General features: G+C 39.6%; 1 protein-coding gene across 1 annotated transcript; it reads left to right on the top strand.

Annotated features, from left to right (window-relative positions):
• Window positions 1–1,946: 1,946 nt before the first annotated feature.
• LOC128855363 (uncharacterized) lies at window positions 1,947–4,019 on the top strand. The gene has a single exon (XM_054090621.1). The coding sequence runs from the start codon at window positions 1,947–1,949 to the stop codon at window positions 4,017–4,019; it is 2,073 nt and encodes a 690-aa protein (XP_053946596.1).
• Window positions 4,020–12,108: the final 8,089 nt, after the last annotated feature.

Here is a 12,108-nt window from a genome sequence, read left to right as displayed (position 1 = left end):
AAGAAAATTCTGTGCGGGCGGCCATCGAAATTTCGAGTGTGACAAATTGGCAGAAATATACTCTCAAGAATATTCATACTGTTGACGATCTCAATCTTCCGGCGCAGTCAATCAATGCATCTGCGATGGAGCGGCTATATCCATATCTAGCGGGACTGCCAATTGCATCATATAACAACGTAAAACCATCATTGCTTATCGGTGCGGACAACTGGAGGTTGGCAATTCCACTCAAAATTAGAGAGGGAACCTGGTTCCAGCCCATAGCGTCAAAAACCCGTTTAGGATGGGCGTTGCAGGGGTGCAATTCAAGACAGACTGCCGAATATCGACTAAATATACATACATGCGGCCGCCGTAGCCGAATGGGTTGGTGCGTGATTACCATTCGGAATTCACAGAGAGACGTCGGTTCGAATCTCGGTGAAAGCAAAATTAATAAAAAAAACATTTTTCTAATAGCGGTCGCCCCTCGGCAGGCAATGGCAAACCTCCGAGTGTATTTCTGCCATGAAAAAGCTCCTCATAAAAATATCTGCCGTTCGGAGTCGGCTTGAAACTGTAGGTCCCTCCATTTGTGGAACAACATCTACACGCACACCACAAATAGGAGGAGGAGCTCGGCCAAACACCTAACAGAAGTGTACGCGCCAATTATTATTTTTTTTTTTTTTATACATAATATACATGCGATTGTCAAAAAAGATACGATGAGCTGCACGAGACTGTAAAACAATTCTTCACGTTAGAGTCATCCAAACCTACTCAGCTACTGTCGGAAGAAGATGCCAAAGCTGTGAGTATTGCGAATAACACTTGTAAAAAGGGCGATAACTTTTACGAAATTGGGCTACCGTGGCGTACCTAAAGTGTATTGCTACCCAATAACTATGTATATGCTTTACAACGGCTGATGTGTTTGCAGAGGAAGTTTGTTAAGGATCCTATGCTAAAATCTAATATTCAAATTCAAATCAATAATCTACTTTCCAAGGGGTACGCGAAAAAACTTTCCCCGATTGAGGCTGCTAATATATTTCTAACGGTAAAACATGGTATTTGCCTATTTTCATTGTAAGCAATCCAAATAAGCCTGGAAAGCTTCGGATGGTGTGGGATGCTGCTGCAAAGGTGAACGGGGTGTCACTCAACGACTTCCTACTGAGTGGCCCAGACTTGCTTAACCCACTCGTTAGTATTTTATTAGCTTTTAGAGTAGGCAGAGTGGCTATATGCGGTGATATAGCGGAGATGTTTCACCGTATCAATATACGGGACAGCGACATGCATGCTCAGCGATTTTTGTGGTGCGATGACGGTGATGATCCTCAGCAACCAAGTATTTATGTCATGCGAGCGTTGACCTTCGGATTGAATTGCGCTCCGTTTATTGCCCACTACATACGTGACAAAAACGCTGACCATTTTGAAAATGAACTTCCTCGAGCCGTAGAAGCTGTAAAGAAGAACCATTACGTGGATGACTTTATTGACTGTGGAGATGATGAACAATCTGCGTTAGAATTGGCTCAACAAGTAAAAAAAAAATCATGGCGCCGCTGGCTTCAATATACATACGTGGCTGGTCTTCAAATTCCAAATTTGTCGTGGAGCAGCTCGAAGAAGATCCTATGTCAGTTCAATCCGTCAAAGAATGGGGTTCAACCACGAAAGTCCTCGGTATGTTTTGGGACCCTTTAAGCGATAATTTTAAATATGTTTGTAGATTTGCGAGACTTCGTCGCGATGTTATTAACGAATCGATCATACCAACGAAAAGAGAAGCACTCCAAGTTTTAATGTCGATCTTCGACCCTCTTGGATTTGTTTGCTGCTACACCGTAGGGTTAAAGATCTTGCTGCAAGATGTATGGCGATCTGGTCTCGCCTGGGACGACCCGCTCCAAGACAATCTTTTCGACAAATGGAACCAGTGGAAGTCCATTATGCCATTAATAACAGCTGCCGAAATACCTCGATGTTATTCACTATTGCTGAAAGATGCTGAAGATGTTCAACTTCACACCTTTGTTGATGCCGGGGAAAGCGCGTATGCAGCCGTTTGCTACTTGCGTGTATCAAAGGGAAACGACGTCACGGTTAGTCTAGTGGCTGGCAAATCCAAAGTCGCACCGCTAAAGCCATTATCGATACCCAGACTAGAGTTGCAGGCGGCGGTAATTGGTGTGAGGCTGGCGAACATGGTAAGCAATACGCAACGTATTAACATAATGTCGAAATATTGGTGGACAGACTCAAAGACGGTGCTAAGATGGATGCGAATGGACCCTAAAAACTTCCACCAATTCGTGATGCATAGAATAGGCGAAATTCTAGAGGCATCAAACGTAAGCCAGTGGCGGTGGGTTCCCTCGAGAAATAATCCCGCTGATTTAGCTACAAAAACAACTACACGTCAGTGCTACCAATTGTGGTTTACCGGCCCAAATTTTTTAAGGTCGAGCGCAGAAGTTTGGCCGCAGTGCGAAGAGTTAAGCTTAGAGGAGTGCGACGATTCAGAAATTAAACATTATGTTCTACATATGAAAAAGGAACACATGAACAACCTGATGCTGAACGTGGAGCACTTTTCCAGCTGGAAACGTTTGTATCGAGCTGTGGCTACATTTTTATTTCACTTCGACCGATTACGCTCAGTTGTGCTAGCAAGGCAACGGAAAACATCCATCGACTTTGATATGATTCAGAAAGCTCAATGTCTTCTTATAAGGTATGCTCAGTCCATTGAATATTGTGAAGAGATCAGGTGCCTCAAACGCGGTAAGAATATTGACAACTCTAGCAAAATCTTTACTTTAAACGTTTACTTAGACACAGATGGCATAATAAGATGCAAAAGTCGAGTTGAACACTTAAACAACCATGAAGATATTATACTGATGCCTAATTCTCATCATGTCACCTTTTTAATAGTGCGTTGGGCTCACGAAAATTTCCATCACCTGATGCATGAGTCTGTAATCAATCAAATTCGTGGTACATACTTTATAAATCGACTGAGGGTGTTGTATAAAAGAGTGCGCGCAGAGTGTCAAAAATGTAAAAACCATAGCTCCATTCCTCAGCCGCCACAAATGGCAGCGCTGCCGGCTGCAAGGATTGCCGCTTTCGAGAGGCCCTTCACGTATGTAGGTATCGACTATTTTGGCCCATTGCTTGTCATCGTGGGAAGAAGGCGAGAAAAGAGATGGGGCGTTCTATTTACATGTCTAACGCTTCGCGCTATACACATCGAAGTTGCCCACAGCTTAAAGACCAGTTCCTGTATCATGGCGATACGCAACTTTATATCACGACGCGGCTATCCCAGGGAGATATTCTCGGACAACGGCACCAATTTCAAGGCATCTGAAAAAATAATTAGCGAGAGTCTGAAAAATATCGATTTGAATGGTATCGCCTCATCTTTCGACCGAGTAAAATGGAGATTTAATCCACCAAGCGCCCCCCATATGGGTGGTGCATGGGAAAGGCTTGTGAGATCAGTGAAGACTGTGCTTTATGAAATACTACCTTCAACAAGTTTCAGCGATGAAAGCTTGCGAAGTGCATTGAATGAAGTAGGATTTATCCTGAACGCCCGCCCGCTTACATTTGTTTCTTTGGAAAATGGTGACGACGAGGCTCTAACTCCCAACCACTTGCTGATTGGGTCATCGGATGGCTACAAGCCAATATGTAGCGACACCGTCAATCTGCGTCAACGTTGGCAATTGACACAACAATTCGCTGACCGCTTTTGGCATCGATGGGTGAAGGAATATATACCGGTCATCTCTAGACGTACCAAGTGGTTCACAAAACAACGCCCAGTACGTATTGGCGATGTCGTGGTAATTGCAGACCAAGACCTGCCGAGGAACTGCTTGCCGAAAGGCAGAATTGTAGATGTGGTAAAAGCGAAGGATGGCCAAGTTCGGAGCGCTATGGTAGAAACCAAATCAGGCATTCTTCATCGACCGATTGCAAAAGTAGCGGTGTTAGATGTCGGTACCTAGTAAAGGAAACATGTGTTGTCAGACTTGTTTACGGGCAAGGGAGTGTTACCGACGAAAAGTACGGCCGAGCAGTAAATATCATTCTCTTATTTTTGTATGTTGCCATTATTCTCATATTCGCATTCTTTCTCACTTGCACTTTATTTCTGTTATGTTATGAGCATCTCTCATTATTTGCATATATACATACAGTAAGCATAATTACAGTAACATACATTCTATTGCTATTTATTACATATTTACTAGATCTAACTGTAATATCAGGCCACTCTGACTAGCTATAAATATGTGTCACTTGGTGTAAATCGGGGTAGTCGTAAGAAATAAGAGAGAAATACAAAAAGTTTTAAAGCGTACGGACGCTGTTGGAAATTTGTGTTTGAATTTGAAACAATACGACTGCCGCGCTTGAAAAATACGCGCAACAGCCCCCGTTCGACTGTATACGACGTGATAAAACGTTTCAAAGGAACAAAATCTGCTGAAAATAAGAAGAAAAATCATTTAGAACTTTATCTAGCAGCCATTTTGAACGACCAGAGTATGTTTCGAATTTCATTGATAATTAACACTTAGTGGACGTCGAGGTGCAACTACAGCAGACATCATTGAGCAAGGGCATGATATGGTTTGTGAGGATCCAAGTTTCATTAAGTGTGAAATTCTTGATACCATAAACGTCTCAAAATAATGAGTACTCCATACTACATAAAGAATTACATATGGAAAAGCTGCTCAAAAAGTTAGTGCCGCATTCGTTAAGAATTCGTCAACAAAAAGGTGTGTTACAGTATTTTGCGGAGCGGACGAGAAATCCTTAAGAAAATTACATAAAATTAAAAGATGGCATACAATTTAAGAGGATCATTGGAATAATAAAACTAACTTCATGTAAAAAATCACATTTTATGGCATGAGGAATGAAGTACTTTTTCCAGAATTTTGATTTATTTTATAGTCCCGGTGTTATGACCTTAATAAAATTATTTATTAAATGAAAAAATTTACTTAAAAAATAAATTTTTAAAAATAGCTAAAAAGGTGTGTTTTGAGTGTTTGGCCGAGCTTTTCCTCCGATTTGTGGCATGCGTCTGGATGTTGTTCCACAAATGGAGGGACCTACAGTTTTTAAGCCGACTTCGAACGACAAATAGTTCAGTTGAGGTTTATGAGGAGCTTTTTCGTGGCAGAAATTCATTCGTAGGTTTGATATTGCCTGCATAGGGGCAGGCTATTAGAAAAAAACTTGTTCTATTATTTTGATGTTTCATGTACTGACTCTAAAATGAAGACTCTTCAGAGCTAGCCAAAATAGTTGTATGATAGACTATAGGAATATTATTTGATTCCGTTAAGGTTCTCCATGTGGGCGATAATTTTGGGTAATTAGAATTTGGAAATTCGATGTAAAAGGAAGGTTCACATCGTAGATGTGGATGGAGGGCTAGTCTTTTCATTTAAATAGTGTAGGCAGCAAAGTTCTCAGTAGTTAACTTAAGGTGTTACATGCGTCCAGAATTTTCAAAGTATATATAGGGTTTTCCAATAAGAGGTGTTATTTTGATATTCAAAGAAAAATGCTATTTTTTGAATATAAATGATCGGATGTTTATTTCATTATAAAGAGGAAGGTATGCCGTTAATAGTGGAAAATAACATCAGGTAAATGACCACCACGACCACGCTTACAAGACAATATCCTTGTCACAAAATTTTCCATAACTGAATAGCAAAGTGGCTGCCCTATGTCCTCGATAGCCTCACGAATTCCATCTTTGAGGTCTTGAATCGACCCTGGGCTGTTGGCGTAGACCTTCTCTTTCATGTGGCCCCAAAGAAAAAATTCACAAGGTGTTAAATCACAAAATCTCGGTGGCCAATTGTGACACCCCTTCGAGAGATCCGGAAACTTTTCCCGTAAAAGATCAATGGTTTCGTTGATTGTGTGGCACGTAGCGCCGTCTTGTTGAAAATACAAAAAATGGTTACAAATTTAATCTTCAAAATAATAGCCATCGCTAGCGACATATTTTTCCCATCTCTCAGGCAATTTGTGGATGCCGCGCCAAAAAAAATTGGCCGTCTTTGGCCGCAAACCTATCATCGTCATCATTTTTTGGCTTCTTCGTGAGAATTGAAGCGCTGCTCGGAAATCGGAAAGTGCGTGGCCCATCGATGCAAACAAATGATAATCGGAAGGCGCCAAGTCTGGTGAGTCTGCTGCATGCACCATCGGTTCCCAATCGTATGTCTCCACCAATTCCCGGGTCACTCTTGTTCGATGTCACGGTGCATTGTCACATTGTCAGTTCATGCGGTACCCATCTTCCGACCTTTAAAATTATGTCCATGTCTTTCAAACGTTTGGAAATGGTTTTTTGGGTCACTCCCAACTGCTCTGCCATCATTTCTTGCATTTGACCATCGTCTTCATCCAACAATGCTTGCAATTCGGCATCCTCAAACTTTTTCGGTGGCCGGCCACGGTCCTCGTTCTCCACGCTAAAATCACCACTTCGGAATTTTTCAAACCATCTGAAGCACTGTGCTCTACTTAGTGCATGCCCACCATAAGCTTCTATAAGCATTTGATGAGCTTGAGAAGCATTTTTCTTCAATTGATAACAAAAATATCCGCAAATCGTAGTTCGAAGGCACGAAATTCGACATTTTTAAGAGCGACAAAAATGCATTATGGTATGAAACGTAACAAACAAGGAACTGAATATTGCTGACAGATGACAGACGAAAAAAACTAGACATTTGGGAAGGTTTAAAAATACTCCCAGCGACATCTATTGACTAATAGCTGAAAGTCCATTTCATAGGTATTTACCTGGTAAATGTTGTCCAGATCAATACCTTCCAATTCCGGCCATAAAAAATCGTTCATCATCTCTCGATAGCGCAATGCATTCACCAATAACACCTCTTATTGGAAAACCCTTTACTTAAGAATATACTGTGACATTTTTATGCGGAAATTCCCAATATTATAGTTTCTACAGCCCATTAACTAGCTAGAGAGTTGGCCGTGGGCGCTCCTGTACCTCAAACTTTGACATTTAAAACGTAAAACGCATACTTTGTTTTTAAATGCAAAAATTTTCAAAATTCAAAAATCCGGCCCGACAACTATTGGGTTGTTCGGAAAGTAATATAATTTCGATTTTTTGTGATGAAAATGAAAGACGATCTTCGTATAATGAATAAATATTTAATTAAATTATATATTGACCATTCTGATTCAACACCTTTTGCCATCTTTCTGGTAGTAGCATGATTCCACGCATATAAAATGTTTGATCTTTGCAGGCAAAAAAACTGATCCAGGTGTTTTTTGACGTGTTCATTTGAGGTAAAGGTTTTACCGTCCAAAAAATTTTGCAATGACCGAAACAAATAATAATCCGAAGGGGCCAGGTCTGGAGAATATCGGGGGTGTGGCAGCACATCCCATCCAAGATGTAAAAGCTTTCGGCGAGTGACCAAACTTGTATAAGGTCTCGCATTAACTTGGTGGAACACGACACCTTTTCTGTTGATTAATTCTGGCCCTTTCTGTTGAAGTGCATCATTCAGTTTGTCCAGCTGATGACAGTAGACTTCCAAATTAATTGTTTTATTATCCGGTAAAATCTAAAAAAAAAGTTACTCCTTTAAAATCCCACCAAACAGACAACATCACCTTTTTCTGATTGGTATCGGCTTTTGAAATGCTTTGAGCCGGTTCATCTGTTCTGCTCCATGATCTCTTGCGTTTGACATTGTTATTTACAATCAATTTTTCGTCCCCAGTAGTAATGCGCTTCAAAAATTGATCATTTTTGAGAAGTTTGAGGAGTGAAGCACAGACGTCAATGCGACGTCACAAATTTCTCTCTGTGAGGGCATGAGGAAGCCATATATCGAGCTTCGAGGTTAAACAAAGGTCTTTCAGGTGGTTATAAACAGTTGAATTCGATAAATTTAACCTCTCACAGATCTCACGTGTTGTTATTCGCCGGTTTGCATCAACTAATGCCTTTATCGCGTTTTTATCAGCTTGAACCAGTCTTCCAGAAGGTGGTGCATCTTCGACATCAAAATTACCGGATCCAAATTTTGCAAACCAGTTCTGACACTGACGTATTGTCAACACATCTTCTCTATACACATCGGTTAATTTATTTCTGGCTTGAAGGGCATTTTTACCTTTTCTATAGTAAAAAAGTCAAATATGACGAAAATAATTCTTATTGCTTTCCATATTTAAAAGGGCACCGACCAAAAACTACTGCGTAAAATTAATTGAGCTTATTCACACAAAAGCTGTCAAAACATATAAGGACAATGCGACTTAAGTGGGTTAGGTTAGGTTGATCTGGCTGGCTGAAAGCCATCACATAGAGCTATTGATCCTTAGTGTTACCAGATGGAGCTAGACCCTTACGTTTCTTTGTAGTAGACATCTTGTAATACGTCTGCGTTTTTTGCGAATCTAAGTAAACTTTGGAGCTCTATCCCCGAGATGTTTTCTAACTTCTCATATTGTAAAGCTCCTAAGCACTTTAATCTGGTTCTAGCTAATGCAGGACAGGAACATAGAAGGTGTTCTAGCGTTTCCCTCTCTTCTAGTTCATTACAAAATCTGCAGCTATCGTTGTTTGTGATTCCTATCTTGTATGCGTGCGCCGATAGCAAATTGTGGCCTGTCAGCATGCCTACGATAGTTCTGCTTTCTTTTATAGACAGAGCTAGTACGAATCGGACGTATTTATCTGCACTCTGTGCACATGTTTTTCGCGGTTCTGCAAGGGGCTAGATTATTCCATCTCCTGTCTATCCGCATTTTCATGTCCGCAGTGATGTCTTTGTATACCGTATTTAAAGGTTTCAGTATGTCGTTTTCTTGTTCGAATTGTATGTCGTCAGCGCTTTTGGCAATCTCATCTACAATTTCGTTTCCTGCACTGCCCTTATGTCCGGGTACCCAATAGATATGCAACCGTCTGTCTGCGGCTAATCTCTCTATGGCTTCCCTGCTTTTTAGAACATTTTTAGATGAAATTTCATATGGTTTATTGCCTTTATCGCAGCTTGGCTGTCAACGTATTGTATATAGGTATTTATTTTGGAGTTGCTTGATGTGTTTGCGATTGCTATTTATGCAGCCTTTCCTACCGCAAAGAATTCTGCTTGAAAGATACTACAGTGGTCAGGAAGCTTAAATGGCTGCCTGATGTATAGCTCTGCGCATTTTTTCCAGTTAAATTTTCGGCAACTTAAACGTTAGCGGTTTGTGGCATTCTTATAAACTGTTTGTTGAAATAAATTTATCAAAAGGTGAGTATTCACTCAAAATAACTGCATATATTTATGTAAATAAAAGTGTTTATTTAAAATATTTAAAACTTATTCAAAAACGTTTATGAGAAAACACAAGAACTCCAAGCAAGAGCTAATTTTAGTCAAGTTTATGGAATCTCATCCAGATTTGGGGAAGAATTTTTCGAAGGGCGACAGAGTTGCTGTTGAGGAAAAGTGGAAAGAGCTAACGACGCTGCTAATTGCAGAAGGGCCGCCCCAAAAACATGTTAATGGATGGAAAAAAGTAAGTATTTAGTCAAATATTGCAATAAATATTTTTGAGTTGTCTTTTTTTAAGATATGGTCTGACTGGAAGGGGTGCATTCGGAAAAAGGTTGCCCATAACAATCTAGAATCGAGGGCAACAAGAGGTGGACCCTTTAATAAGCATGTACTGACGAGCAACGAAGAATGTGTTCCAAGAACTTGTGGAATTTTTGCAGCCGTTGAGGGCATAAACCATTCTAGAAGCTTTGGGACAGAAGAAAACAATAGCGCTATCGAATCTGAGGAAGAACGTCCCCAAACAAGTAGGGAAGCGGTGGGTACCCCGAGAGCTGCAAAAAGGCCACGAGTGTCAACGCAGGACAGCCTTCAGACGTGTATGGCAACGCAATCTACTTGTATGGAGAAAATATCCACCAACACAAGATTGCAAAATCGCAGGAAGATGAAAGGGAAGAGATTCGTCGACTTTGTCGTGCTGTTGAGAAACAAAATCGCTTGAAGACTCAAAGTATAGAGCAAAAGCAAAGGCATTACCTCAAAATGGAGCAGTTGCAACATGAAACAGTTAAAATTAAAATGCTTGAGATAGAGACTAAAAAATAAATATAAAAGAATCTTATTGAACTGTTATGTATATATTTACTTTTAATATGAATAAATTTTATGTTTCATAATATTAAATTTCTAGCAATAGAGTCTCTTATATTTCTGCCAACACTATATAAACTACTGTTTTCCTCATTTTCAGCAATTTCCTCATCAATTGGATTGTTTTCTAATACGCTTTCTGTTTCAATGTCATCTATTTGATTACTCCCACATATGTTATGTACATGATTCAATTATTAATAATTATATTAATAATTGAATCATGTGTTATGTAGTGCGCAACAAACATTTATTATCTTCACTACCTTTTGCGGCGTATATGGCAAACAACGAACCCGACTTTTTAATACTCCTATAACACACTCAACGATGTCACGTGCTTTTGCATGCTGCTGGTTAAATCTGTGTTCTGCTGATCTTGGGTCTGGGTTTCTATATGGAGTCAGTTGAAATTGCTCTATACCAAAACCAGAATCTCCCAGTAGCCAAGACCCTCGGTCACCAGCTTCATACTGCGATAGGTAATAGTGTTTTGCACTGCTGATACTAAATACGAAAGCGTCATGGCTTGCACCAGGCCGAGTTGCAACTACTGCTCTTATTATCATATCAAAATCACAAATCTGTAAAATAAAGGCAGTAAATTTTAAATTTTAGAAACACAATTTAAATTCATTCTTACAATCATTGCGTTTATGCTAAAAAAACCTTTTCGGTTAAAAAATAGATGCTCGTTCTCAAAAGGTTTAATCAGAGCCCCACGTGTTCCGTCAATACGCCCTATTACTCCTGGAATACCGAATTTTTCTACAAAATGAAGTTTAGATTTTCTAGAATCCTCTTCAGACATTTTCAGCTTAATCCACTTAGGACATAGAACATTTTCCAAATCATTGATCATTTCGGATAATATTTTTGAAACTGTGCTTTTACCCATAGCAATATCTGTATCCCTTCCGACGGAACGTTGATAGCAACCCTCTGCGAAAAACCTAAGACTTGCTGCCAGATTTAGTAAAATAGGTATGGACGTTTCTTTGACTAAAGTTTTTACTTCATTGAGCACTTCTAAAAAAGCGTACTTGTTTAGGCGATAGTTGGAAACAAAACTAAAGTAGAAAAACTTAATGAATGCAACAAAGTATAACCATTTCTAATCTCACGTAGAATCCGGTGCACTGAGAGGATTCGAATGGTCTCTTAAACGCCGCCTATCTATTCTACTTTGGTAATCTTGCTCCTGTTCGTTTAACACATAAGCTGCCATAAAAAACATGATCATTTTTTAATTAAATCCGTTTACAGTAGAAGCCCGATAAGTGCAATACCGATAACTGCAATTTCGCGGAAAGTACAATTCGATTTTGAGTCCATAGAAAACTCAAAAAGAGCAATAAAAAATTGCAATTTTCGGGCGCAAAAGAATTCTTGTTCGAAGAAATTTTTTACTTAATACGGCAATGTATTTGCGTTCATCACGCGCGAAGACACAGCTTTATAGCTATGCACAGTTATGGTTCTCGGAATTATTGCGACCAAAAACACTGTTCTCACGCTTTGTGATTTTTGATTTTTTTTTTGCTTTCATCAAATAAAATCATGGGAAAAGTGAAAAAGAATCTACATTTTCTTACATTGAAAGAAAGAGATGAGATTCTCCCAAAAAATTGAAAAAGGCGTTAAACAACGAGATCTTGCATTCGAATACAAAGTTGATTGCGCAACGATTTGCCGAATAAAAAAACAATCCCGTTCATTAAAAGAAAATGCATACAATTCATTTTCACTTGGAAATAAACGGAAAACTTTGCGGTTTGGCAATCATCCAGAGCTCGAGAAGCGTTTGTACCAGTTTTTCATGAATCAGCGGCGACGAAATGCTCCTGTTTCTAGCTTGATATTG

This window comes from Anastrepha ludens, chromosome 2, assembly GCF_028408465.1.
Source record: "Anastrepha ludens isolate Willacy chromosome 2, idAnaLude1.1, whole genome shotgun sequence".
In the NCBI taxonomy this organism is placed as follows: Eukaryota; Metazoa; Arthropoda; class Insecta; order Diptera; family Tephritidae; genus Anastrepha; species Anastrepha ludens.
Note: the sequence above shows the minus strand (reverse complement) of the source record. Positions and strands in the feature narration are given on the sequence as shown.